The 25051-nt window shown below is 43.9% G+C and overlaps 1 protein-coding gene across 4 annotated transcripts in view; it reads left to right on the forward strand.

Annotated features, from left to right (window-relative positions):
* The first annotated feature begins 429 nt into the window (after positions 1–429).
* Positions 430–25051, forward strand: part of DAB1 (DAB adaptor protein 1) — a 140888-nt gene continuing 116266 nt past the window's right edge. For all 4 annotated transcript variants that reach the window (XM_054384372.1, XM_054384373.1, XM_054384374.1 and 1 more), the window contains exon 1: positions 430–496. In XM_054384372.1, coding sequence (XP_054240347.1) covers positions 430–496 — 67 coding nt within the window. The remainder of the gene's footprint in view (positions 497–25051) is intronic.

Here is a 25051-nt window from a genome sequence, read left to right on the forward strand (position 1 = left end):
ATCACAGAGATGCAAACACATCTCTGAGACAGGACTAGATGACTGTGTTTTAGCAACTGAAATTGTGGGTAGTTTGACTATAGATGGAGAACTTTGTAGGTTTCTTCCTCAGTAAGCTTGCAATAGTTTGCTGGGTTTTGTTATAGCTTGAGTTGTGCTTTTTGTGGTTGGTTTTGCTTTTTGTTTGTCGGGTGGGGTTTCTGTGTTAGTTTGTTGTTGGGTTTTTTTTGTTTGTTTAGTTTTTCCTGTTTTAAGCCCAGACCATGACCTTTACTTTTTGTTTCCTTCTTTAACAGCACTCGAAAGGAGTGAATGAGATGAACTGTTTGGGTTACAGTGTCTGAAAGGCTGAATTATTCTCTTGGAGAGACGTTCTAAATGAGCCTGACCGAGATCCTGGATCTGTGTGAAGAGGACTAAGGATATAGGATGTCAACTGAGACAGAACTTCAAGTGGCTGTGAAAACCAGCACAAAGAAAGACTCCAAAAAGAAAGGTAGTGACTCATTTCTCTTTATTCCTATGTATTTTGTCCTACATCAGTCACCTTGTGTGCAGCATCTGTGATTCTGCTGTTATCTGTGTGCTCAGTGGAAGTCTGGTGTGGGAACATGGCATTTGGTTCTCTGACATTAAAAATTATATCTTATTGAAATATATTTAGGATGTAAAAGGAATTTATGTATTACAGTTCATGAATTTTTACTCTCTCTATATATATATTAAATAGCTGCTAAATAACTTATTCAACTTCTAGGCAGCTGTACCTTTTATTGCAGTGATTTTAGCAAACCAATAATTAAGGTCTTCTGTTGGCTCTGGCTTATGTACCAGAAATCTTTTTATTAGTCTTAAAAAAAAACCCCAGCAATTAAAAATCTTTCAGCAGCTGATTAGGAAAATGATTTAGAATCTTTATGATTACTTTAGGCCTAAACACACAAGTGAAAAATGATTCCTGTAAGATAAAAAAGCTGTAGTTTGGAAAGGCAAAACCAAGGGATTGATGTGAATGGGAATGTGATCTGAGATGTTGAAGGCAAGTCAGGAAAGCAAAATGGTTTAGTTGGATCATCATTCAGTATTTGGGGGCAGGCAGGAAATGAAAAACTGTCAGTTCTTTGCAAAAAGGGATAACATCTTTTTGATGTGTCCTATGTTGTTTCTTCTGCTGGAGGGTGAGACTTTTGGAAGCAGCAAACTCTTGTAGGAACTTAATGTTTATATTAATAAAATATTCAGCATACAAACTTCTCCAAACATTTTCATAAATCACAATAACTGAAAGCTTCTCTGCACAAAATCTGATTCTATCTCCCAAATGGAAAGTCTAAGAATTACCTTTACTGCTGAGAAGAGGTATAAAATATGTTCTGTGGCAGCGATCAGAGCTCCCTGCAGCATGTACAAGTATCTGCAGAACTGGAGGGGACAGTGCACAGCAGTGGCACATCTCCAAAATTAATCTTGTGTGTTGAATGTGCAAGTCTGAGTGCATCTGATCACATCCAGCCGTCCAAAGACCTGGCAGGACACTGAAGGCTTTACACAGACAGGGTGTGCAGTTCAGACCCTGTGTGCTGTTCAAATCCCACCTAAGGAAAGTCAAAGGAAACTTGGTGGCCCATTTCCTTGTCACTGAATTAGATGGGTTTGCACACACACAGACACACAGCTGAACGTGAGCCAGGGTGTGCCCAGGTGGCCAAGAGGGCCAACAGAATCCTGGACTGGATCAAAACTGAAGTGGGGAAGTGATGGTGCCTCTGTATTCAACCCTGGTAAGGCCACAGCTTGAGCACTATGTTCAGTTCTGGGCACCACAGGATAGGAAAGACACTGAGGTGCTGGAGCATGTCCAGAGAAGAGCAATGAGGCTGGTGAGGGGTTTGGAGGGCATCATACGAGAAGTACCTGCAGGAGCTGGGGTGGTTTAGTCTGCAGAAGAGAAGGCTGAGGGGAGATCTTACTGCTCTCTACAGGTACCTGAAAGGAGGTTTGCCTGAAGCTGGTGTTGGTCTCTTTTCCCAAGTAATCAGTGATAGGATGAGGGCTTAAGTTGTGCCAGGGGAGGTTTGGATTGGATATTAGGAAAACTTCTCCACTGAGAGAGTGGTGAGGGGTTGGAACAGGTTGCCCATTCCTGGAGGTGTAAGGAACTGTAGATGTGGCATTTGAGGACATGGTTTAGTGGTCATGGTAGTTGGGTTATGGCTGGACTCAATGATCTTGAAGGTCTTTTGCAGCCTTAGTGATTCTATGTATTTCAACAAATGGACCTTCCTCTGGATAGTGTGAATGATGGACATGTGCAAAACAAGGAGGTTCTTTTCTCTTCCTTTTCCCCTAAGTTCATTAACTGCAAGCAGTGACAGGTAGCAAGCACTAACATGAGGTTTCTACTAATCAATGACTTTGATTATGCAACAGAACTGAGTAGTCCCAAGAAATCAGTCTTTGCTTTATAAACAGAAATTTCACCTCTAGTGTATTTCCGATGAGTCAGGTTTTGCTGTAGTTGGGCAATAGCCATGCAACCATTTCCATCCAGAGCAGAGAGGAGCCTCCTTCACTGTGTTACCCACATTCTGGTCCTTCCCCTGCCAGCTGCAGTCACAGCACTGAGCTGAGAAAGAGCAGTAAGTCTGTCCCATAGATGAATCCCAGGCTGAAGATCTGAGGTGTCTGAAAGGGGATGAGGATTAGTATGGAGTTAGAACACAGGTCAGGGCTCATTCCTGATCTCACAAAAAGTCTTCTGTGTAGTGTCAGCTAAATCCTTAGCACTCTCTCTGTGTATGTGTAAGGATAGAGTTTCTTACTTCAAGTGTTGAAATAACACAAAGCTTAATTCCAAAGATTTGTAAGGAATAGTGATATAAACCATGATGAAATGTGGCTTCAAACTAGAGAAGAGTAGATGTTAGGAACAAGTTCTTTACTGTGAGGGTAATGGAACACTGGAACAGGTTGCCTGGAGAGGTGGTTGGGGCCCCATCCCTGGAAGTATTCAAGGTGAGGTTCAACAGGACTCTGGGCAACCTGATCTAGTTGAGGATGCCCCTGCTGAGTACAGAGGGGTTGGGACTAGATGACCTTTGGAGGTCCCTTCCAAGCCAGACCATTCTGTGTGTGGTTCTGTGATTCTGTTACATAAATGCAAGCTGCTCTTCTTGAAGTACAATGGCCAGAAAGAAATTCCCTTGATGTGACCTGTACAGGCATGGTGCCTACCTTGAGTTAAAGGCACTGTAACATCGTTAGCTAAGCAAACAATTTCATAACCTGGACAGGTCAGAGGAAAGTCCAGGAGGAGCCTCATGGTATTCAGTGAGTGTGAATGCAAAGTCCTGCTCCTGGGATGGACTTACTCCCTGCAGTGAGGTGAGAGGTGTGTTTGAAGTTCTTCTGTTATTTCTTATACCTGCTTTTAGGCTCCTTGGCACAGATTGCTGCTTTCGTGTGACAGGGAATAGTTTCTGTGGCAGGTGGGGCAAATGATACTAAAGCTCCTCAAAGTTACAGATTTTACCAAGTATTTCTTCTATGTGTCGGGAACATTGAAGCTCTTTGTGTAGTCACATGCAGAGCAATTCTCTTACAAGAGATTATTGAAATGTTTCTCATTAGCCACAGTGTTTTTACAGCCATAGTCTAGCCACAGTCAACTCTTCAGCCTCTCTCCCTTGCCATCAGAGCTGGTTTGTAAGACAATATTCTGTTCCAACACTGTTACCACTGTAGTTAGTACCATAATTTACACACAAAATCCTCTCAGAAGCTGCCGTTTAAGTAGAATTGCAGCTGCCGAACTCTGATGTGATAACTTCAGTGTTAATATGGTGATGTCAGATTAGGTTGGGGAGGGACTTGTTGGAGAGTAGAGTAGGGAAAAGGAACCTGAGACTCCTGGTGAAAAGGAGGATGACCATGAGGCATCAATGTGTCCTTGTGGCCAAGAAGGCCAATGGCATTCTGGGGTGGATTAGAAGGGCTGTGGTTAGTAAACTGGGAGAGGTTCTCCTGCCCCTCTACTCTGCCCTGGTGAGGCTGCATCTGGAATGTTGTGTCCAGTTCTGGCACTCTCAGTTCAAGAAGGACCTCAGGGAACTGCTTGAAAGAGTCCAGTACAGAGCCACGAAGATGCTGAAGGCAGTGGAACATCTCTCTTATGAGGACAGGCTGAGGGAGCCTGGGGCTCTTCAGCTTGGAGAGGAGGAGACTAAGGGGTGACCTCAGTCATGTTGATAAAGATGTGCAGGGCAGTGTCAGGAGGACAGAGCCAGGCTCTGCTCAGTGATTAGGACAAGGGGCAGTGGGTGCAAGCTACAGCAGAGGATGTGCCACGGGAACAGAAGGGAAAACTTTTTCCCTGTGAGGGTGCCAGAGCCCTGGAGCAAGCTGCCCAGAGAGATTGTAGAATCTTTCAAAACCTGCCTGGATACATTCCTGTGTAACCTGCCCAGGGTAATCCTGCTCTGGCAGGGGGGTTGGACTGCATGATCTTTTGAGGTCCCTTCCAGCCCCTAACATTCTGTGATTCTGTGTGAAATTGAAATTCTGTATGTGAATGTTACCACCCTGGATAATCTTTGAAATAGGCTGTTAAAAAAGCAAGTGCTGATTTTGCCTTTTATTCAGTCAATATTGATCTGGTGGATCCAGAATTTGATAGGCTCTAGAAATACTACCAGCTTATCCTCCCAGCAAGGGGGTTGGGGTTTTAACTGACTTGAAGACAGAGTTATGAAAACAGAAGTGAGCCAAGCACCTCCCTTCCTCTCCAAATTCTCGCTGCTTCCTCCATGTACTCTGAAGATCCTTACCAGCTGAGGACCTGTGTTTCACCCTGAACTCCACAGCCCTCCTTTCTGTGCTTTATTCCATTGTATGAGCTTAGAGCACACTGGATGCTGTTAGAGGTGATGCTATTTCTGCCATTGCCCACCTTCAGCTCTAAGCTTGATGCCGTTCTTGGCTGATACCTGTGAGTAACTGTGGTGTCATCACTGTGTTTGAGAACTTGCTCAGATTTTAAAAGGCATTTTGAAGAGGTTCTATGCTGCTCTCTAAAAGGAACTCACAAAAAATTCTCAGGAGATTTAGAAAGCTCTGTTGTAGGACTTTATGGATGTTTGTTTGTCTCTTTTTATTGTTTTGTTTTGTTTTTTTTTTTTTGTTTTTTTTTTTTACTTTGGGGGGGGGATCATGCCAAAATCATATATTCTTTAAAAAGCATTTAGAGAATTAATGATTCAAATAATGCTCTTAGAAGCTGATTTTATTGCATTTGTTTATGTCATCTGGTTCATTGAGAGGTGAATAAAAATTACCTCTTTGTACCACTCAGGATAGGAAATTAGAATTTTTTATTAGCTAACATTGTTAAAAACATAAACCATGTTTGTCTTGTAATACATAGGGGAAAAGCCATTTTATAAGTGTATATGGATTACTGAATCAAATTGAAAGCATTTGCTTGAGCCTATTGGAATTAAAATTGATTTAGAAACCTCTTTGGGGGAAATGTGTTGCATCGACGTTGAATCCACGCTGATAACTGCCTTGGAATATCCCTCCTTGCAAAATGGAAGGGGAGAAGTGAAATGGGAGGTCAGTAAGGAGGTGAGGCAGGCTACCAAATTGGAATGCAGATCTGCATCTGCTTGTGGGGCAGAGGCCAGGAGACTTTTGTAGGGATTTGATTCCTCCATCTTGCATTTAAATTCAGGAATGCTTCTATTGGAAGCTTAGGATTTTTTTTTTCTTTTGCAAAGGCATCCCAGAGTTCTGCCCCTGGGAGGGAATAAAAAAATGGCACCAGTACAGGCTGGGAGGTGACCTGCTGGAGAGCAGCCCCATGGAGTAGGACCTAGGAGTCGTGGTGGACATCAAGTTATCCATGGGGCAGCAATGAGCTCTTATGGCCAAGTGGGCATCCTGGGGGGGCATAAGAAAAGTGTGTCCAGCAGGTCTAGGGATTGGCCAAGAAGGCCAGTGGGATCCTGGGGTGTATTAAGGGTGTGACCAGCAGAAGGAGGGAGGTTCTTCTGCCCCTCTACTCTGCCCTACTGAAACCTCACCTGAAATATTGCGTCCAGTTTTGGGCTCCCAGTTCCAGAGGGACAGGGATCTGCTAGAGAGGGTCCGATGGAGGGCTACAAGGATGATTTAAGGGACTGGGGCACTGCCTTGTCAGGAGAGGCTGAGAGACCTGGGGCTGTGTGGTCTGGAGAGAAAAAGACTGAGAGGGGATCTAACCAATGTCCATAAATATCTGAGGGCTGGGTGTCAGGAAGGAAGGGACAGCCTCTACTCACTTGTGATGGGGGCAATGGATGTAAACTACAGCTTCCACATCAACATGAGGAGGAACTTCTTCACTGTGAGGGTCACAGAGCACAAGAACGGGCTCCCCAGAGAGGTTGTGGAGTCTCCTTCTCTGGAGACTTTCCAGCCCAGTCTGCATGTGTTCCTGTGTAACCTGCGCTAGATTCCATGGCTCTGGCAGGGGGTTGGACAGGGAAATCTCCAGAGGTCCCTTCCAACCCCTAACATCCTGTGATCTCTTGTTATGTGCTCTATAGTTATGACTTTTGAGGCAGTTATCAAAATGACAGGGACTTTTAAAAATAAGTGCAAGACACAAAGAGGAATTGAGGCATGTTGACAATCAGCATAAAAATCTCTGATGCCAAGGATACCCAGGGGTGAGTTTCTCATATATAGTGGGGTTCCAGTGGCATGTGTGGGAAGCACGTGGCTTCTGGAAACAGATTTCATAGTAGGCAGGCAGCCAAGGCAGGGATTTCCCTAACTGGCCAGTAGAAATGTGGAGTTTGGAGAGGGTGTGATGTGTGCTGTGCCTCTACCAGAGCTAGGTGTGTTCTCACCGCTCTCAGTTGGGTGCTTTCTTCTGGCTGGCACCAGATGTGGGAGGGTTAAATGGTGGTTGGACTTGATGATCCTAAAGGTCATTTTTTCCAGCTGAAACAATTCTGTGACTGCATGGACATACAGGTTCTGAAGCTGGGTCTGAGGAGGGACAGCGAGAACAGGCTCGGCTCAGGGGGCTGCTTAATGCCAGGTACGGAATTCTGCACTGCTTTCCTGGAGAAGGAGACCTGAGTTTGATCCTCTCGGGATCAGGAGAGCAAAAAGCTTAAGTGTCCCATTTTAACTGTCTTGACTACCAATTAAAAGGAGGCTCCAGGACCGTTCACATGTATCAGACTGGGCCTCTGGCAGAGTCACATCTATTTCCTTTTAAACTAATGAGAGACTGGAGCCTGTCTAACTATATATATAAAGGAAAACCTTTGCATCCCCAGAAGCAAATCTCTAGACATACTAAGATCAAACAGCAGATACCTAGTTAGTTTAAAAGCCTTTGGGGATAAGCAGCCTTTAAACAAGGTTCTATTTTGTCATTTTCCATTTTTACCCTAGGTGTCTATTAAGTCCTGTTTTGGGTTTCTTAGACCTCATTTGAATTTAATCTTTGCACTAATCATTGCAAAATTTGAGAGTGGGATGGAGGTTTCTGGTTGATGTGAAAGTTAAATTTTTGCTGATACAGAGAAATCTGAGTGCAGTTTTTACAGGTTCATTTCCAGACTGGAACTTCAGTTGAAATTAATGAATGCTGTGAGCTATGACAGGAGATTTCTTTAAGAGTCCATTGTAGTTCTGCCCCTTTACTTTGCTCTGCTGAGGCCCCACCTCCAATCCTGTCTCCAGTTCTGGTGTCCCCATCATAAGGAGGACACAGAGCTGTTGGAGAGAGTCCAAGGGAGGCCACAAAGATGATCCAAGGGCTGGAGCACCTCTGCTATGAGGATAGGCTGAGGGAGCTGGGGGTGTTCATCCTGGAGAAGAGAAGACTCCAGGGGGACCTTAGAGCTGCCTTCTAGTACCTGAAGGGGTCCTACAGGAAGGCTGCAGAGGGACTTTTCATCAGGGTGTCTAGCAATAGGACAAGGGGGAATGGTTTGAAGCTGAGGGAGAGCAGGGTTAGACTGGAGCTCAGGAAGAAGTTCTTCAGCATGAGGGTGGTGAGACTCTGGAACAGGTTGCCTGGGGAGGTTGTGGATGTCTCCTGCCTGGGGGTGTTCAAAGCCAGGTTGGATGAGGCCTTGAGCATCTGAGGCTAGTTGAGAGGTGTCCCTGCCCATGGCAGTGAGGTTGGAGTAGATGATCTGTGAGGTCCCTTTCAGCCTGAGCCATTCTGTGATTCCAAGAGTTATTCTCTCCACTGTGATCAGCTAGCAACAATTAAATCATCATCACTCTAATGAGCCGTTTCAAGCTATCAGAATGGTATAGGTCCATTTATTTTTCTGATTACATAGCTAAGATTCATGGATTCCAGCAAAATTCAAATCTGATCTAGAGAGTAATGAAAGATGGGCACAGTCAGGAGCTTATTTCATTGACAGGGAGTGGATTTGCTTTGTTTCCTTGCAGTAGTTATGAGTTTTTCAATAATTTATAGATCAAGTAACAGTAACATTAATTGATACACTAATTGTGTCCACACGCCTGCCTTTAACAAATCTCTTTTGTGAAATGCTTGCTGACAATATTAATTGCACATCTTTTGAGCCTTGAGAGAAGTTATGAATTCATTTTCAAGTTGAAAGAGGGTGGGAAAATCATTAATTTTGACATTGTGTGGCTATAATTAACAAGAATTATCCAATAACCTATCATAAATTAGAGAGCTCATGAATTCTCTCTTAAATGCTGCGTTCAACCCAAGGAGGTCTCTGGTTGTGTTAATTGAGGCATTCTTCAGGGGTGATGGATGTTGTCTCCTGTTGTGGCTAAAATGTTTGCTGTTGTTAATTGAGAGGCAGGTCTGCCTAAGTTAAGGCTGGAGCTCTTGTTCCTTTGCTGCTCCTCAGCAGAATCGATAATCTGAGTGTGAAGAAGAACATTTCCTGAGAGCTTCTGTTATGTTATCATTTCTCAATGTTTTAACAGCAGTCAAAGCATTTCAGGTGAAACTAGTAATTAGGAGCTTAATTCAATGCATGTTCCACGGAGGATTTGATTTGCTAACAGCCATTAAGTACAGGTGGGTGTTGCTGTGCTCCAGGGCTGGCTGCACGTTTGGTGATGTGTTGGTTGCTGGCAGTGAGCATCAGCTATGCATCCTGTTCAGCCTCTGCTGCTCATTGTTCCTGGCTTCATCCACTTTATTAAACCACATCTGAAAGCTGATTAAGTATGGAGAAAGTGAGGGGCTGGGACTGGTAAAAAGAACTTCCAAAAAGGCAAATAAATTAATTTTTAGGGAAACTTTTTCTCCACTGGCAGTCATTCGAAAAATTTTCAGCAGCATTTTTAGTTACTATTATTATTATTGGAAAGTTTTGTTTAGAGACTACAGGGAAGAAAATTCTGTCACATTACATTCTGTAATGAATGTAACAGAGCAGGAATGGTCCAGTTCATCTAGATGAGTAACTGCAATACCTCTAGTGGCTTGGATTAGTAGAAGTTTTCTCATATGTAGAAACATACTGTGTGCAATTTTGGGCTCCCCAGTTCAAGAGAGACAGGGATCTGCTGGAGAGAGTCCAATGGAGAGCTACAAGGATGATTGGGGGACTTGAACATCTCTGCTGTGAAGAAAGACTGAGAGCCCTGGAGCTGTTTAGTCTCTAGAAGAGAAGGCTGAGAGGGGATCTGATCGATGTCTATCAATATCTGAGGGGTGGGTGTCAAGTTGAAGGTGCCAGGCTTCTTTAGTGGTGCCCAGTGATAGGACAAGGAACAATGGGTATAAGCTAGAACATAGGAGGTTGCATCTCAATATGAAGCAAAACTTCTTTACTGTGAGGGTGCCAGAGCACTGGAACAGGCTGCACAGAGAGGTTGTGGAGTCTCAGTCTTTGGAGACTTTCAAACACATCTGGATGAATTCCTGTGTGACCTGCCCTTGGTGATTCTGCTTTGGCAGGGGGGTTGGACTGGATGACCTCTTAGAGGTCTTCCAACCCCGACCGTTCTGTGATTCTACAGGGACAAGCAAGTTGATAATGATAATGTTTTTGTATCATTCTTTGTCCAAAGGTACTTCCTTGCCTACTAAATATTAACAAATGACATTTCTGCCAGCATGCTGCATTGTGTGCATTTGGACATTTCTACTTTTTGAAACATTTTGCCTCTTCCATTGACAGTATGGGAATTCTGCAAGTAATAAAAAAAATACAGCTTCACAGATTGCACTGGGTTGGAAAAGACTCTCAAAGGTCATCTTCTCCAACCTCCCTGCAGGCAGCTGGAACACCTCCAACTAGATCAGGCTGCCCATCGAGTCTGATCTTGAATGTCTCCAGGGATGGGACTTCAACAACATCCCTGGGCAACTGGTTCCAGTATTTTGCCACTCTCATTGTAAAGAACTTCTTCCTGATGTCCAACCTAGATCTACCAAAACATCACTGTACAGTAGAGCTCTCAGCTGTATTGATAAAGGATGAAGGGAAATCAAAGACAAGTAAGCCTGGAATATGAGCTGGATCCCAGCAGACTTGGAAGCATTGAACTGCTCACCAATTTTCCCTGAACTTGAACAGGTAACATTTAACATTCATGCCTGCATTATTTCAGTGTGTGCGTTTTCATATTACTAGGGAAAATTCCTCAAAACTTGTATAATCTTAGATAATTTATGGCAAGTAATGAGCTTTCATGACCTGTGCTCGTATGGGGGAATGTAAATTGATTGCAGAGGCAGTTGGATCTTTGCATCAAAAGCCAGTGCTGATCCCTCAATTACTTTCCTAAGCTTACAGCGCAAATCAGGGCAGAGCTTGATATGTAATCCAAGGGCCTTGTTTCTTATTTTGTGCTCTAACCACTACATCTCACCCTCTTCCTATTGATAGCCCAGTAATTTCATTAGTCAGCTGGTGAGGAAAAAAGTGGGGAGCAACATGCAAATGAAAGGAGATATGGAGGTTTCAGTTTGTGTGTTTAAGCAGCCAGAAAGAGAAATGTTTAGCTAAAGAACTTGGTAAATCAGTCACACAAACTTCAGCTGAAAAATAACTTTAATGTCATAGACCTTTGGAACACTGATAGCTTGCTATTATGGCACCGATTTTGTGGGCAAGCTTTTCTTTTGAAATACACTGTGGCTGAATTTGTAAACCCTTCTGTCATGTTTTGTAGTATCTTCTTCTTTATATTCCTCTTCAAGAGCTCAAAGAAGTACATAGTGAATTTGGCCAACTAATAGGCTCAACTCCCTGTAATAAATCATGTCAGGGCCAGACATTGACAATGCTCCTTAGGCGTAAACGAAAGATGTGATTTTGATCCTTATGGATGATGTGCTTTAGCTGTAGAATCAACAGGCTGAGGGAGCTGGGGTTGTTCAGCCTGGAGAAGAGAATGCTCCAGGAAGACCTAATAGCAGCCTTCCAGTACCCGAAGGGAGCTACAAGAAGACTGCAGAGGGACTGTTCGCAAAGGCCTGCAGTGATAGGACAATGGGCAACAGTTTGAAATGAGAGAGGAGAAGATTTAGATTGGATGTTAGGAACAAGTTCTGCACCATGAGAGTGATGGAACACTGGAACAGGTTGCCCAGGGAGGTGTCTGAGGCCCCGTCCCTGGAAATATTCAAGATCAGCCTCCACAAGGCTCTGAGCAACCTGATCTAGTGGATCAGTAGTGTCCCTACTCAGTGTAGGGGGATTGGACTAGATGACCTTTGAAGGTCCCTTCCAATCCAAACCATTCTATGATTATTGGTCAGGATAAAGGGAATATAGTATTTAATGTATTTGGATTGTCCAGCAGCACAGTGGATGAATCTCTTTAAGTACAACATTCTTTTGGCAAATTAATTCCTCTTGGAGATCAGCATGTCCTCAGAAATCCATATTATTTGTATTAGTTTTAACTACATGTTGTTATGGATAATGGCTAGTGTTAAAGAGAAGGGGAATAAAAGCATTTCTCTGCTTTTACAGTTGGTTGGTTTTGCAGATGAGACCATATATTTGGTTTAACTGAATAATATGTTTGTGTGGGTCTTTATAGGAAAGCTGAATAAAAAGCAAAATAATTTTTTCCTTTTTTTTTTTTTAAACTAGGGCAATTCATAGTGATCTCCTGGGGAGATGTATGCACTTAGTGAACATCTTTTACAATTCTTTCAATGCATATTTTAATGCAGATGATCCAGATCTTGACACTTATTGATGGATCTTGAGCAGGCAGAGAGCATGAAACAGAGTCAAGGTCCCCTTGTGATGTGAGCAAGAAAGAAAAATTCCCCTTTAGGAACTAGCAGCTAGTGCCAAAGATGAATAAATGCTTTTAGTTTGCAGGAAGGGAGAAATCAGAGTACTTTTTTGTACCTTTGCTCTCCCAGGAATATGCCCCAAAAGATATGTGTAGAATCTTGGAGTCCCACGTGAGGTAGTTTTTGGATTCAAAAGAAGATGTCTCGCTCCGGAAGGTGACGGAGAAAGCCATGACAGAGCTGGGTAGCTAATCTGGAGATATTGCCAAGGATCAGACTGGCTTCTGTCACTGGGTTCTGGTCCTTTTGAGGCTGTGTGAAACCTGTGGTGGTGTGCAATAATTATACCAAAACTGCCAAGGGTGGGCCTCCTGCTGGGTACTTTTTCTTCTGTTCATTTACCATAATGCCTTCTGTTGATGGTTTCCTGGTGCCTGTAATGTCAGCATCATGAAAAACTGGATAATAAAGTGAAGGATTACTCACCTCTGATCCTGCTGAGGCACTTCTTATTAAGTGACAGAAATACTATTTCCCTGATGGTATCAAGATCGCTTGCTGCTTAGAAAAGTAGAGGGTCCTTTATGAAAGACTGTAAATTCAGTGGACAAAGTTACTGGTACTCATCAGCTGTTCACTGAAGGCCTCCATCCTTGGGGACCACCTTCTGAAACCTTTCCGTGTCTTGAGGAACTTCTCATGCTGCATTTAGGTATCATTCATACCAGAACTGCTTTGCATCCTGCTAGCCCAGAGCTCAGGCTGCACTGGCCGCTGGCCAGCTGCATGGACGTGTTAGTGGCTCATCACAAATAGGAGCTGCAGCAGATTTCACCATAAGGCATTTTCCAACAATGATTCTTTTTCTAAACCATGAAAGAGAGCAAATCTTCCCTGCTTGAGCATGTGCAGCCTCTGTGAAAAGAAACTGTCCATGCATCCAAGCGGTATCTTTAATGCTCATTGACATCTTTTCTTCTCCTAGTAACAATAGTGAGGCCAAAGCTCAGCACTGAACCAAGACCCCAGCGTTGAACTAACTTGAAATTTGCTCTGGGCAACCTGATCTAGTGGAGGATGCTTACTGCAGAGGGAGTTGGACTAGATGACCTTTGGAGGTCCCTTCCAACCCAGACCATTCTATGATTTTATGATTTGGACAAGGCCATCGTTCAGTCTGTTGCTATCTGCACGACCATGTGTGGAGGCACTCCTGACATCTTACAAACCCCACTTTTCTACTTTGCCCCTCCCTGAACAGCCAGTGGCTACCCCCACAACCTCTCTCCACAGATAAGGATGGGTAGAGTTCAGCCTAAATCACTTGTGATTCAGCCTAAATCACTTGTGATTTAGAGGCAGTGTTCACCCTGTTCCTGTGGCCCAGCCTGAAACACCAAACAACAGAGGTTATCACTTATTTACAAGCAGGTGAGTTTACACTTTATTTACTACAGCACTGTTGGCTTTTCCCAACTCCTTTTATTCATGCTGTTTGCAGCACAGGAGGGCAGTTGCCAACACAGTATCCATTATTATTCTGACAAGAACAGAATAGCTTTCACTTCCATTTCCTGGAGACAGGATTACTCAGTGCTGCAAAACAGCAATAAAAATAGGAGATGTAGGGCAAATTATCATTTGGCTGCTGAGTTGTGAAACCACGCTCTCTGGCTCCAAGTAGATCAAGTTTGGGGTGGAGGTGTGAATAGTTTATGGTCTCTCTGGACTTTGTGTCTGCGATGCTTCCACTAGGGAAGAAAACAAACTGTTGCTCTGTCAACGCAAAAGTTGGTATGCATGGAACCAGAGATGTTACCATGATCATATTTCCTGGATCTTTCATTAGAGATAATCGAATCTGGTGATCTACAGGGCTCAGGGGATTCATCTCCCCGCCTGGTATGAGTCTGCCGCAGTTTGATGTATCCAGCTCCAGAGAGCAGCAAGGCTGAGTGTGGGTTCCTGCTAGGCAGGTATGCACACATTACATGCAGCCATATGTTCCACCACACACAAAGCAGAGCTCTTCCCAGCATCCACATCATCACAACAGCATGAACAGTGCTGATGACTCAGTCCTGACCTCCCTTCTGTCTGACCAGGTGTGAAGCTTGCTAGTGGACAGACTCTACAGTTTTCTCTGTAGGTGATGTTAGACGTCCAGTTTGTCCAGTAGTTGTCCTTCTCAACATCAGTCTCCTCCAGGTTTTAGCACCTGAACCTATGGGCCCCTCAAGATTTCAGCTTCTTGCTTCAGCAGCTGGCACTCAGACCTCTCCTCCTACTTGTCAGTCAGTTTGACCTGAATTTCACTGCTGCTCCTAGGAAGGCCCACAATAGAGAGCATACCTGCAGTCAATTCCTGATGCAGGAGTGCAGACTGAGCTCAAGGAGAGAGGAGACTTCAAGTCTTGTGCACTCACCCAAGTTGTGGGTCAGTGTTTTGGGACACTGCTGTGTAGATGTGTAGCACAGGCAGTCCTCTGTCCTTCCCTGCTTTGTCCTGACTGAGAAGGGACAATTTCTTGTGAGGGATTCCTGGGACAGCTTTGTGTCCTTCTACCTTACCCGTAACTGACCTCGGTGAATGAAGCTGGGAGAATATGGAAGATCTTCACCATGAGGGTGGTAGAACACTGGAACAGGTTGCCCAGGGAGGTAGTTGAGGCCCCATCCCTGGAGATATTCAAGGTGAGGCTTGACAGGGCTCTGAGCAACCTGATCTAGTGGAGGATGTCCCTGCTCACGGCAGAGGGGTTGGACTGGATGCTCTTTGGAGGTCCCTTCCAACCCAAACCATTCTATGATTCTATGATCTTGTTGGCAGTGATTTCAATGGAGGTAGGATGTCCTGCTTTGGGACAAAGCTGTCCAAAAGTAGAGAAAGCTGTAGCCTTGACTTGATAAATGCTAACATTTCACAGCAGTCTCTTCAACAAGTGATGGGAGGAGCAGCTTCCTCCGGAGTCAACTTGTGTTTAATGTCTACCCCATTTAAACTCTAGCAGCTCATCTGTGATCTGTAATTACACCTCCAGTTCTTGTAGTCTAGTTTAGAGGAGACATTGTGTAGTGAAAAGGACAATTCAGGGAGTGAAATGAAATTAAGCATAGGAAGCCTTTTGAGGCTTAGCCATTAATTTCATTTTTAAATATAAAAATTGCAATCAAAGTAATGAGAAGGTAATATCCACACATCACGATCGTGTGGGCTGGCATGCTGATAACCAGGTGGAAAGCAGAAGTATCAGCAGTAGCTGAGGGAATTAATTTTATTTCATTGTTTTTTACCTTGTGTTTCCTGTGTGAGTGAACACTGAACTCAAGTGTACAGCATCCTGGGGTGGATTAGAAGAGCTTTGGTTAGTAGGCTGAGAGAGGATCTCCTCCCCCTCTGCCCTGGTGAGGCCACGTCTGGAATATTGTGTCCAGTTCTGGGCCCCTCAGTTCAAGAAGGACTTCAGGAAACTGCTTGAAAGAGTCCTCTTGGAGAGCAGTGGATGGAAGGGTGACCATGAGCCAGCAATGTGCTCTTGTGGCCAAGAAGGCCAATGACATTCTGGGGTGGATTAGAAGGGCTGTGGGTAGTAGGTCAAGAGAGGTTCTCTTCCCCCTCTACTCTGCCCTGGTGAGGCTGCATCTGGAATATTGTGTCCAGTTCTGGGCCCTCAGTTCAAGAAGAATCTCAGGGAACTGCTTGAGAGAGTCCAGGGCAGAGCCACAAAATGCTGAAGGCAGTGGAACATCTCCCTTATGAGGAGAGCCTGAGGGAGCTGAGGGCTCTGTAGCTTGGAGAGGGAGGAGCCTGAGGGGTGACCCCATTTATAAAGATGTGAAGGGCAGTGTGGGGAGGACAGAGCCAGGCTCTGCTCAGTGATGTCCAATGACAGGACAAGGGGCAGAAGGTGCAAGCTGGAGCAGAAGGAGGTTCCACAGGAACAGAAGGGAAAACTTTCCCTGTGAGGGTGATAGAGCCCTGGAGCAGGCTGTCCAGAGAGGTTGTGGAGTCTCCTTCTCTGGTGACATTCCAAACCCACGTGGATGACCTGCCCTGGGTGATCCTGCTCTGGCAGGGGGGTTGGACTGGATGATCTTTCCAGGTCCCTTCCAGCCCCTAACATTCTGTGATTCTGCGATAAAGTCAATTAACTTCATTAGGGAAATTGAGTGTGCTCTATGTGGGCATGGCTGAAGTTTGACATTGATGTGGTTACCAGAGAGAATTTTCTGTATTTACTTGTGTAGGGATTTTTATGGATTGCAGTTTTTTAAAAGGATCCAGACTCTGAAGTGTCTCTGTAACAATAATGTGTTGCTAGCCCTTCTGGGTCAAACTGGGTATGGAAGAACACAGCTTTCACTGTTGTGAGCATGTCAAAAAGATGGCAATGCTGCAGGGATGCTGGAGATCAAAATGAAAGCTACCTGCAGAGTTCTTTGTGTATCTCACCTATTTCCTTTCTCTTAGCTAGGCTATAACTAAAGCAATGGCTTATATCTATATCTCTGTATTTAATTGCCTTAAAGAAATGCTGGGGCCAGAAGGTTAAGCACTAAAATTCTAAGGAAGCACAGGCTCAAAGTTGCCTGTGTAAGCCTAATTTAACATCCCTTCAGCAGATAATATTTTCATACAGTTTTTAATGAGCTGAGCTCATATTGCTGTTTCCTGGAGACCTTTGCCCTGTTCAGTGAATGGAAGGACAGTGGTCAGGGAAATGTGCTCTGGCTGCTGCTGCTTTCTGTGCTTGATGGAGTTAAGATGGAGCTGCCTGCTTTGTTTGCATGATACACCAACTCAAATATGATACAGGAATACTGATGGAAGCAGCAGATGATCTAAATTCTTTCAATAAATATTTCTTAAAGGAAAAAAAATCTAGCAGTAGTTTGTGTTGGGGTTTGGTTGGTTGGTTGGTGCCAGTTTTTTTGGGTTTTGTTAGAACTGGAATGATATTAAGATGACAGTCAGATAAATAGCTTCTGCAAAAGGTCGTATTATAGAGACATGAAAGGAACTGGAAGAAGAAAATAGTCACAATATCCAAGCTGACAGTGGTGCTTCAGGAAAGCACTCAGGTAGATGTCAAAGGGAAGACAGATTGGAGAATTCAGTATGGCCACAGAAACTGTTGGTGTTCAGGGATTCCTCTTGAATATTTTCTCAGCAAAATGAGCAGATAATGTTAACAGAGGAACCTTTCACAGAGAAGTATTGTTTCCAACTATGGCTTCGTTAGAGACACTTTGTCAGAGGCAAGATAATGTTTCAGAAAGAGAAGCTTTGTTTGCAAGGAGTTGGGGATCCCTCCATGCACAGGGACAGAAGAGTTTGACCCTCATGCTGATTTTGTGGGGGGTAAGTCCCAGTGCTCTGCTGACTACCCTGGGGCACTGTGGCACAGACTCTATCTGTCTCACCATTTTATTCATCCTTTTATTTCCTTCTTCATTTGCTTTTGCAGCTCCCTTTTCCTTTTGGAGACTATCAGAACAGGAAAAATCTGAATATTTTGTATGTGTATCCTCTATTTGAGCAAGCTTTAGCTGGAAGAAAGGAACAATAAGTTTAAAATTCTATGATTCTATGCAAATGAGTAGTCTGAATGACTGAAAATGAGTGCAGGGCTTCAGAGGGGTGCAGTCAGAGCAGTATTCAGGAGAGATTATTTTGGCAGCACTTTCTGAACTAATAAAAGGAACAAGTGATCACAGCATTGTGAGGAAGTGGGTTAAGGTACAGATGTTTAACATGGCCACAGGGTTGGAACAGAGGGGGATGAACAGCAATGATATAAAAAAGAGCTTTATTAGGAGTTAGCAAGCTATTTAAAATGATAGCAAGGGCCACACTTTGCAGCTCATCTGTACATGCATTCATTAGTGAGGTCCAGCATAATGCAGGTTTCTCTTCTCTTTAAGCTAAGTCCTTCCTTACCAAGTAAATGTAGGTAATCCCACTAGCTAGCTGCTAGACTGCTCACTTCAGTGAAACAAACACAACTTGGGACTTAAAAAATGGCTTCAAAGGAGTTCTAACAACCTGAAAGTCTGCTTTAATGCTAAGTTGGAGGTTGATGGGTGGTTTTCTTTCAATGTAGGGGTATTTAAGAGAGCAAGAAGGGTCCTCGGGCTCAGTTCATGTGGGTGTAGTGAACCTTCTTTGTGTTTAAAGGTATTTAGGGTGTTCAGTTAATTTCCTTCTTCATTCATTTTAAATTATCTCATAATCATTTTCAGGGACATGGTCGTTGCAGCAGATAAAGATGAAGTAAACATAGATCCCACGTATCTGAAAAACCTGGTAAACTCTCTGCAGTAATTCCTTAAGAATTCAGTTAATTCCTTAATTCAGTAATTCCTTGATTCAGTAATTCCTCGATTCAGTAATTCCTCATATTCTATTCAGTGCATAAACTGCCAATATACTGAAAAGATTATGAAGATCACAAAGAAGGTTTAGTGGTGGGTTGTGGGATTTTTTTTTTCTTTGATGTTATGATGAAACAAATCAGTTGAGGCTAAATGTCCATAGAGCAGCTGGAGACAGGAATTCTACCAAGGTAAATGATTGTGTGATTCTAGGAAACCACTTTGTCTCTTTGTGTTGAAACTCCTCAGTTCTTAAAACAAAAGGTGATTAAAAAAACCCAAACAAACAAACAACAACAGCAAAAAACAAAGTAGACCCCCAAAACATTAAAAAAACAAACCCCCACAAAATCCCCAAAACCAACCTCCCCTCCCCCAAAACAATGGCAACAATAAAAGCAACCAACCAAACAAAACCCCCAAAAAACCACCCAAACAAACAAAAACCCCCAAAAAACCACCCAAACAAACAAAAACCCCCAAAAAACCACCCAAACAAACAAAAACCCAAAGAAGACTTGGATCCTTTCAAGAGGAGTGTGGCCAGCAGGGCAAGAGAGGGGGTTTTGGCCCTTTACTCTGCTCTGGTGAGCCCCCACCTCCAATGTCCTCATCATAAGGACACAGAGCTGTGGGAGCAAGTCCAGAGGAGGGTAACAAAGATGAGCCAAGGGCTGGAGCACCTCTGCTGTGAGGATAGGCTGAGGGAGCTGGGGGTGTTCAGCCTGGAGAAGACTTGGGGGGGGGACCTTAGAGCTGCCTTCCAATACTTGAAGGGATCCTACAGGAAGGCTGCAAGAGGGACTTTTCATCAGGGTGTCTAGAGCCTGGGATGTCCCCTAGGACAAAGGGGAATGGTTTGAAGCTGAGGGAGAGCAGGGTTAGACTGGAGCTTAGGAAGAAGCTCTTCAGTATGAGAGTGATGACACTCTGGAATAGGTTGCCCAGGGATGTTGTGGATGCCTCCTCCCTGGGGATGTTGAAGGCCAGGTTGGATGAGTCCTTGAGCAGCTGAGACTAGTTGAGAGGTGTCACTGTGAGGTCCCTTCCAACCTAAGCCATTCAGTGATTCTATGAACATGTGGGACAAGGGCAGTGGTGTTTCTTCATCTATCCAAGAAACTCTCTCATTCCGAGTTGTTGGCAAACACATCAGAGTAAGGAGTTCAGAACTACACCTTTGTGTGGAATTACCAGAGAGGACTTGTATGTTTCATTAAATTTGTCCTGCCTGTCAGACATTCTTTTCCACTTCTGAAGTGCAGAGGAATGTGCTAGTTAGAGATAGGGGGGGAAAGAGATGACAAAGGCACAGCTTTTAGTGTAGTGGTTTTTTTGTTTCTTCTTTTGTGTTTTGTTTTGTTTTAAGAAATGTGAATATACCTTGAGAAATGAAACTTGAAACCCATGTGAGTTTAGAGATGAACTGAATGAGGCCAGGGTTATGTATTCTGTCCTTTCTTCATGCCCTGTTCCATACGGTGCATCTCCAGCAGATGAGTCTCCTTCCACCACCAGCTCTTGCTTATGGACCTGTGACCTCTCTTAGGCCAGGTTTTGTCATTTCTGTTACCACGCTAATTACATCCAAACACAAGTTGATGTATTTTATTTATTTATTTATTTATTTTCAAAGCAGATGATATTTGGAGGAGACTGAATTCTCTAAGGTTAGTAATGAGATTTCCATTTGAAGTAACATAGTTCAAAGGCAAAAATTTCCCCTTTAGGTTTTAGACCAAAGGTTTTAAAAGCACTAGATGTGAAAATAGAGAGGCACTAGCTATAAATACCTTTCAAATTATGTCTCTTTAGACCTGCTGAAATGTGTGGTTAAGCTTTTTTTTCTTGTTGCTTTAAAATATTCAAGGTTATTGTCCTGCATTTAACTCAAAACCTTTTAAATACCTTTCTTTTTTCCATTTTTTAACCAAGTTATTCAGACCTGACAAGCTGAAGGATTTAGAAATGGGAGTCTGTGAGGGGAATAAAAACAGATTTGAAAAAGGGGAAGTGGGTGTTTTCTCCTAAAAATAATTCTAATACTTCTAAACACAGAAGTGAATGATTTTAATTGCCAGTAGTGGATGTATAACACAACCAATTCCCTATTGCCAGTGTTGCTCATGTAAGCTGAACATCTCTGGAACGTGGGTGTTTAGTCAGCTGGCTTTCTTGCTGGAATCACAGAATGGTAGGGATCGGAAAGGGACCTCCAAAGATAGTCCAGTACAACTCCCCTGCCAGAGCAGGATCACCTAGGACAGGTCACACAGGAGTGCATCCAAGCAGGTTTTGAAAGTCTCCAGAGAAGGAGAATCCACAACCTCTCTTCCAGCCTGTTCCAGAGGGTGCTCTGTCACCCTCACCATGCAGAAGTGTCTCCTTGTGTTGCGGTGGAACCTCGTGTGTTCTAGGTTGTACCCACTGTTCCTTGTCCTGTCACAGGGCACCACCACCAAGAGCCTCACACCTTCATCCTGATACACACCCCTCAGATATTTACAGGTACTGATAAGATTCCCTCTCAGCCTTCTCTTCTCCAGACTAAACAGCACCAGGTGTCTCAGTCTCTCTTCATAGCAGAGATGTTCAAGTCCCCTAGTCATCTTTGTAGCTCTCCATTGGACTCTCTCCAGCAGATCCCTGTCTCTCTTCAATTGGGAGTCCCAAAAATGGACACAGTATTGCAGGTGTGGTGTCAGCAGGGCAAAGTAAAGTGACAGGAGAACTTCCCTAGACCTGCTGGAGACACTTTTCTTAATGCATCCCAGGATGCCGTTGGCCCTCTTAGCCACAAGGGCACATTGCTGTCCCATGGAGAACTTCCTGTTCACAAGGACTCTTAAGATCTTTCTTCGTGGAGCTGCTTTCTGGCTGGACAGCTCCTAGTCTGTGCTGGTGCCTGGTGTTATTCCTCCCCAGATGGAGGACTCTGCACTTGTCCTTACTGAACATTAATATGCTTATGCTGATGTGGCCAGAGCAGAATATTCAGTGTCCATCAGCTTTCGAAGTTCCTTTGCCAGCAGCGTGAGTAGGATTTTCATTTGATCTGCTGTGTATGATAGGCTCTGAGGTCTGTGATTTGGTAGTCAATATGTTTCCATTCATCAGAACCTGATTTGCTTGGCTCTCTTAACTCAGTGTATTAAGCTGAAGCAGTAGATTCATTGTGTGATTGGAGTTAGCTCTTTATGCTCCCTATTTTAAAGACCTTGTAACACGTAAGCAGTATTAAAGATGGCAAGATTGTGCCAAAAAGAATTGAATAACTCTATCATGCCATTGTATCCTGCAGGTTTTTATTTCATCTGTCAAATGGAGGTGTGGCTAAAGCTTCATATGACTCTTCTTTAATGTACTTAACCTTTGTACCAAGAGCATTTTTATTCATGTAGTTGCTAAGTATGAAAGGAGATTGGAGCAGCATGCCGCTGCAAAACTCAGCAAATGCTGTAATCATGGTATTAACCTACTTCAAAGCCTTAGGAGCACGCTCACTTTCTGAGGGTAGTAAGAATATTTTCATTACTCTGAGTTCACTGACAGATTTTGAAACCAAATCCTGTTCCTTTAATTTGTGTCTTGAAGTGGAAGGCTACAGCGGAAATGATTGTTCCACCTTGCATTCTGCTCAGAGGAGTAAGAGTTTCTTACACATTTTCCATGCCTGCATGAGAAGCTTTGTATTTAGTGCTGCTGTGTGTAGATTTCCCAGTTGTGTGTTCCTAGCACCCGGAATGCTGTGTTAGGAAAAGGAATGAATGACTCGATACATCCCAAAGTAATTTGCCTGTCAACTTGGGATTCCGGCTTACAACAGCTTACAGTTATTACAAGCAGAGCCTTTTCAGCTCTTTAGTCACAAGAAACGAGTACAAAAGGCAGTGCTCATGTGCACTGTGTACATTTCTCATGGTTACAAGACCCACAGAATCCATGTATCCAAAACTATCCTTATTCTTTAGTTCAGGATCCAGGTACAGAAATTCAAGCATCATCAGGGTTGTAGCCAGGCGTAGAGGTGATGCCTCTTCCTAGTTCTTATCTCCTGCAACTGAAATTGAGCTCTCCAGATTTGCTAGCATGGGTTTGGGAGGCCTGCTGTTTGTGAACAGATCTGTTAACATGCAGGTATGTTCAGAGGAAGTCAGATGGAGCAGCTGATTCATTAAAGGCTTAGCTAACCCCAAAATAGAGCCTTCAAGGAAGGAAGACTAAGAATGATGAAGAAATAGACAAATTCAGATTGCTCCAAATACAGGAAATTATCTAGATAGACAGCTTTTTGGAAAGCATTGGATAAAACAATAACCTTTAGAAATGGTTTCATGTCTTATTGTTTGAGGATCAGCTTCTGTGTTCTCTTTATTTTCCACATTGTCAAAGCTGACCAGTGCAGGTCTATACAGAGATGATTGCTGGAACTCCAGGGAATTGGGGTGTGGCAAGGAAAAGATCTGCAGTGAAAGGGCATCACTGGCAGGAGCACAGGGATTGTCTTGGTTGATGAAAAAGCACTTCCATGATGGCAAAGCCATCAGCTGCTCTCTGGAAGAGCAGACAACCAGCAAAACCAAGGATCTGTAGAAAGGCAGAAATTTAATGTCCTGCTGAGGGTCATCCAAAACACATGATCAAGACATGAATCCAGAGTTACAGTTTATTGCAGCATCTAATTATACCTTCTGTAGCTTTACTCTCCTATGAATTTTCGCTTGTACTGCCCCTCAAAAGTGTCAAAGGTGAAGCACCTATAGCTGGCACCAATCTGATATTGCCTCTTGGACCTTGCAGGTTTGCAGTGCAGCCCTGCAGCCATTTGCCTGCTCTCTCACTCCATGTGGTAGATGCTGCTGACTGTTATCCACAGGCCAGCTCTCCTTAGGGTTTGTGCTGCAGAGTAGGACACAGACCAGGCAGCTGTCTCACCTGGCAGAGCTCTTGGCTGAAAGCAGCCCTGCAGGAAGGAATGGCCTGCTTGAAGCCCACTTGCAGAGCTCAGTAGATGACCCAGGAACAGTGTGTCCTATTCTTGGCTGTTGCTGTTCATTAATTTCCACTAGCTAATGTGCCTGAACCAGCCCCACAGAATTTAATACATAGTGGTGGCACTGCAGCTCTGGTGTACCTCGTCTCCTTAAAAAGAGGAGAAGGTTGGGAGCCTTCTGGAGAAACAATCACTCGTTTCCTTTCAGTTAATTTTTCAGAAGAAGCAACAGCCTGTTTTCTAGTTTTAACCTCACTCACAATGATAGCAAGTTGGCAGCAGCAATGATGAAGGGAAAACTCATTCCTTTACAGCTAAACATTTTGTTCTGAACTGTGTTTTAATTACAAAATGTCACTTCATGATAAATGAAACTTTCTTTTTCTAGCTGGTTTCAATTAAGTTTGGTTTTAAACAGGAAGAATAGGTTTTAATAAGGCTCCAAATACATAAAAATATTTCATTTTGACTTCAGTAGAACAAAGAAAATGTTAATATTTAATTAATATTGAGTAACTTGCAGTTGTCTTGGCTGTGTGCACTGGTTTCTTGCTGTCCACGTTGCTCCTTTTACTGACCAGGGTCACTGCTGGCTCCAGTGGATTTTATCTTTCTAAATGCTGAAGGGCTGCATCCCAGATGCTTACAGGAAAAGTCAAGCCAGCCTTGTGCTGACAGTTCCTCCATGCTTAGAGATGTCATGGAATTAGGGACACAAACGTGGACTTACTTTATAGAATCACAGAATCAGTCAGGGCTGGAAGGGACCACAAGGATCATCCAGTTCCAACCCCCCTGCCATGGGCAGGGACACCTCACACTAGATCAGGCTGGCCAGAGCCTCATCCAGCCTGGCCTTAAACACCTCCAGGGATGGGACCTCAACCACCTCCCTGGACAACCCATTCCAGGCTCTCACCACTCTCATGGGGAAGAACTTCTTCCTCACGTCCAGTCTGAATCTCTCCACTTCCAGCTTTGTTCCATTCCCCCCAGTCCTGTCACTACCTGATAGCCTAAAAAGTCCCTCCCCAGCTTTCTTGTAGCCCACTTCAGATCCTGGAAAGCCACAAGAAGGTCACCTCAGAGCCTTCTCCTCTCCAGACTGAACAGCCCCAACTCTTTCAGTCTGTCCTCATAGGAGAGGAGCTCCAGCCCTCTGATCATCCTGGTGGCCCTTCTCTGGACACCTTCCAGCATGTCCATATCCCTCTTGTAATAGGGGCTCCAGAAAGGGGTTTGCCTTAAAGGAAGAAACTGTTTCCAGGAGCTCCTGGAGTTCAAATAATACCATCAAAAAGGTCACTATTTTGTTTTAAAAATGAGGTCGAGCCTCTATTTTCCAATGCCTGCAGGCCAGTGTTTGCATAGCTGTACTCCAGGGTGCCCAGTTCTGACTCAGTGATTATGCTGGA

This window comes from Indicator indicator, chromosome 10 (assembly GCF_027791375.1).
Source record: "Indicator indicator isolate 239-I01 chromosome 10, UM_Iind_1.1, whole genome shotgun sequence".
Lineage (NCBI taxonomy): Eukaryota > Metazoa > Chordata > Aves > Piciformes > Indicatoridae > Indicator > Indicator indicator.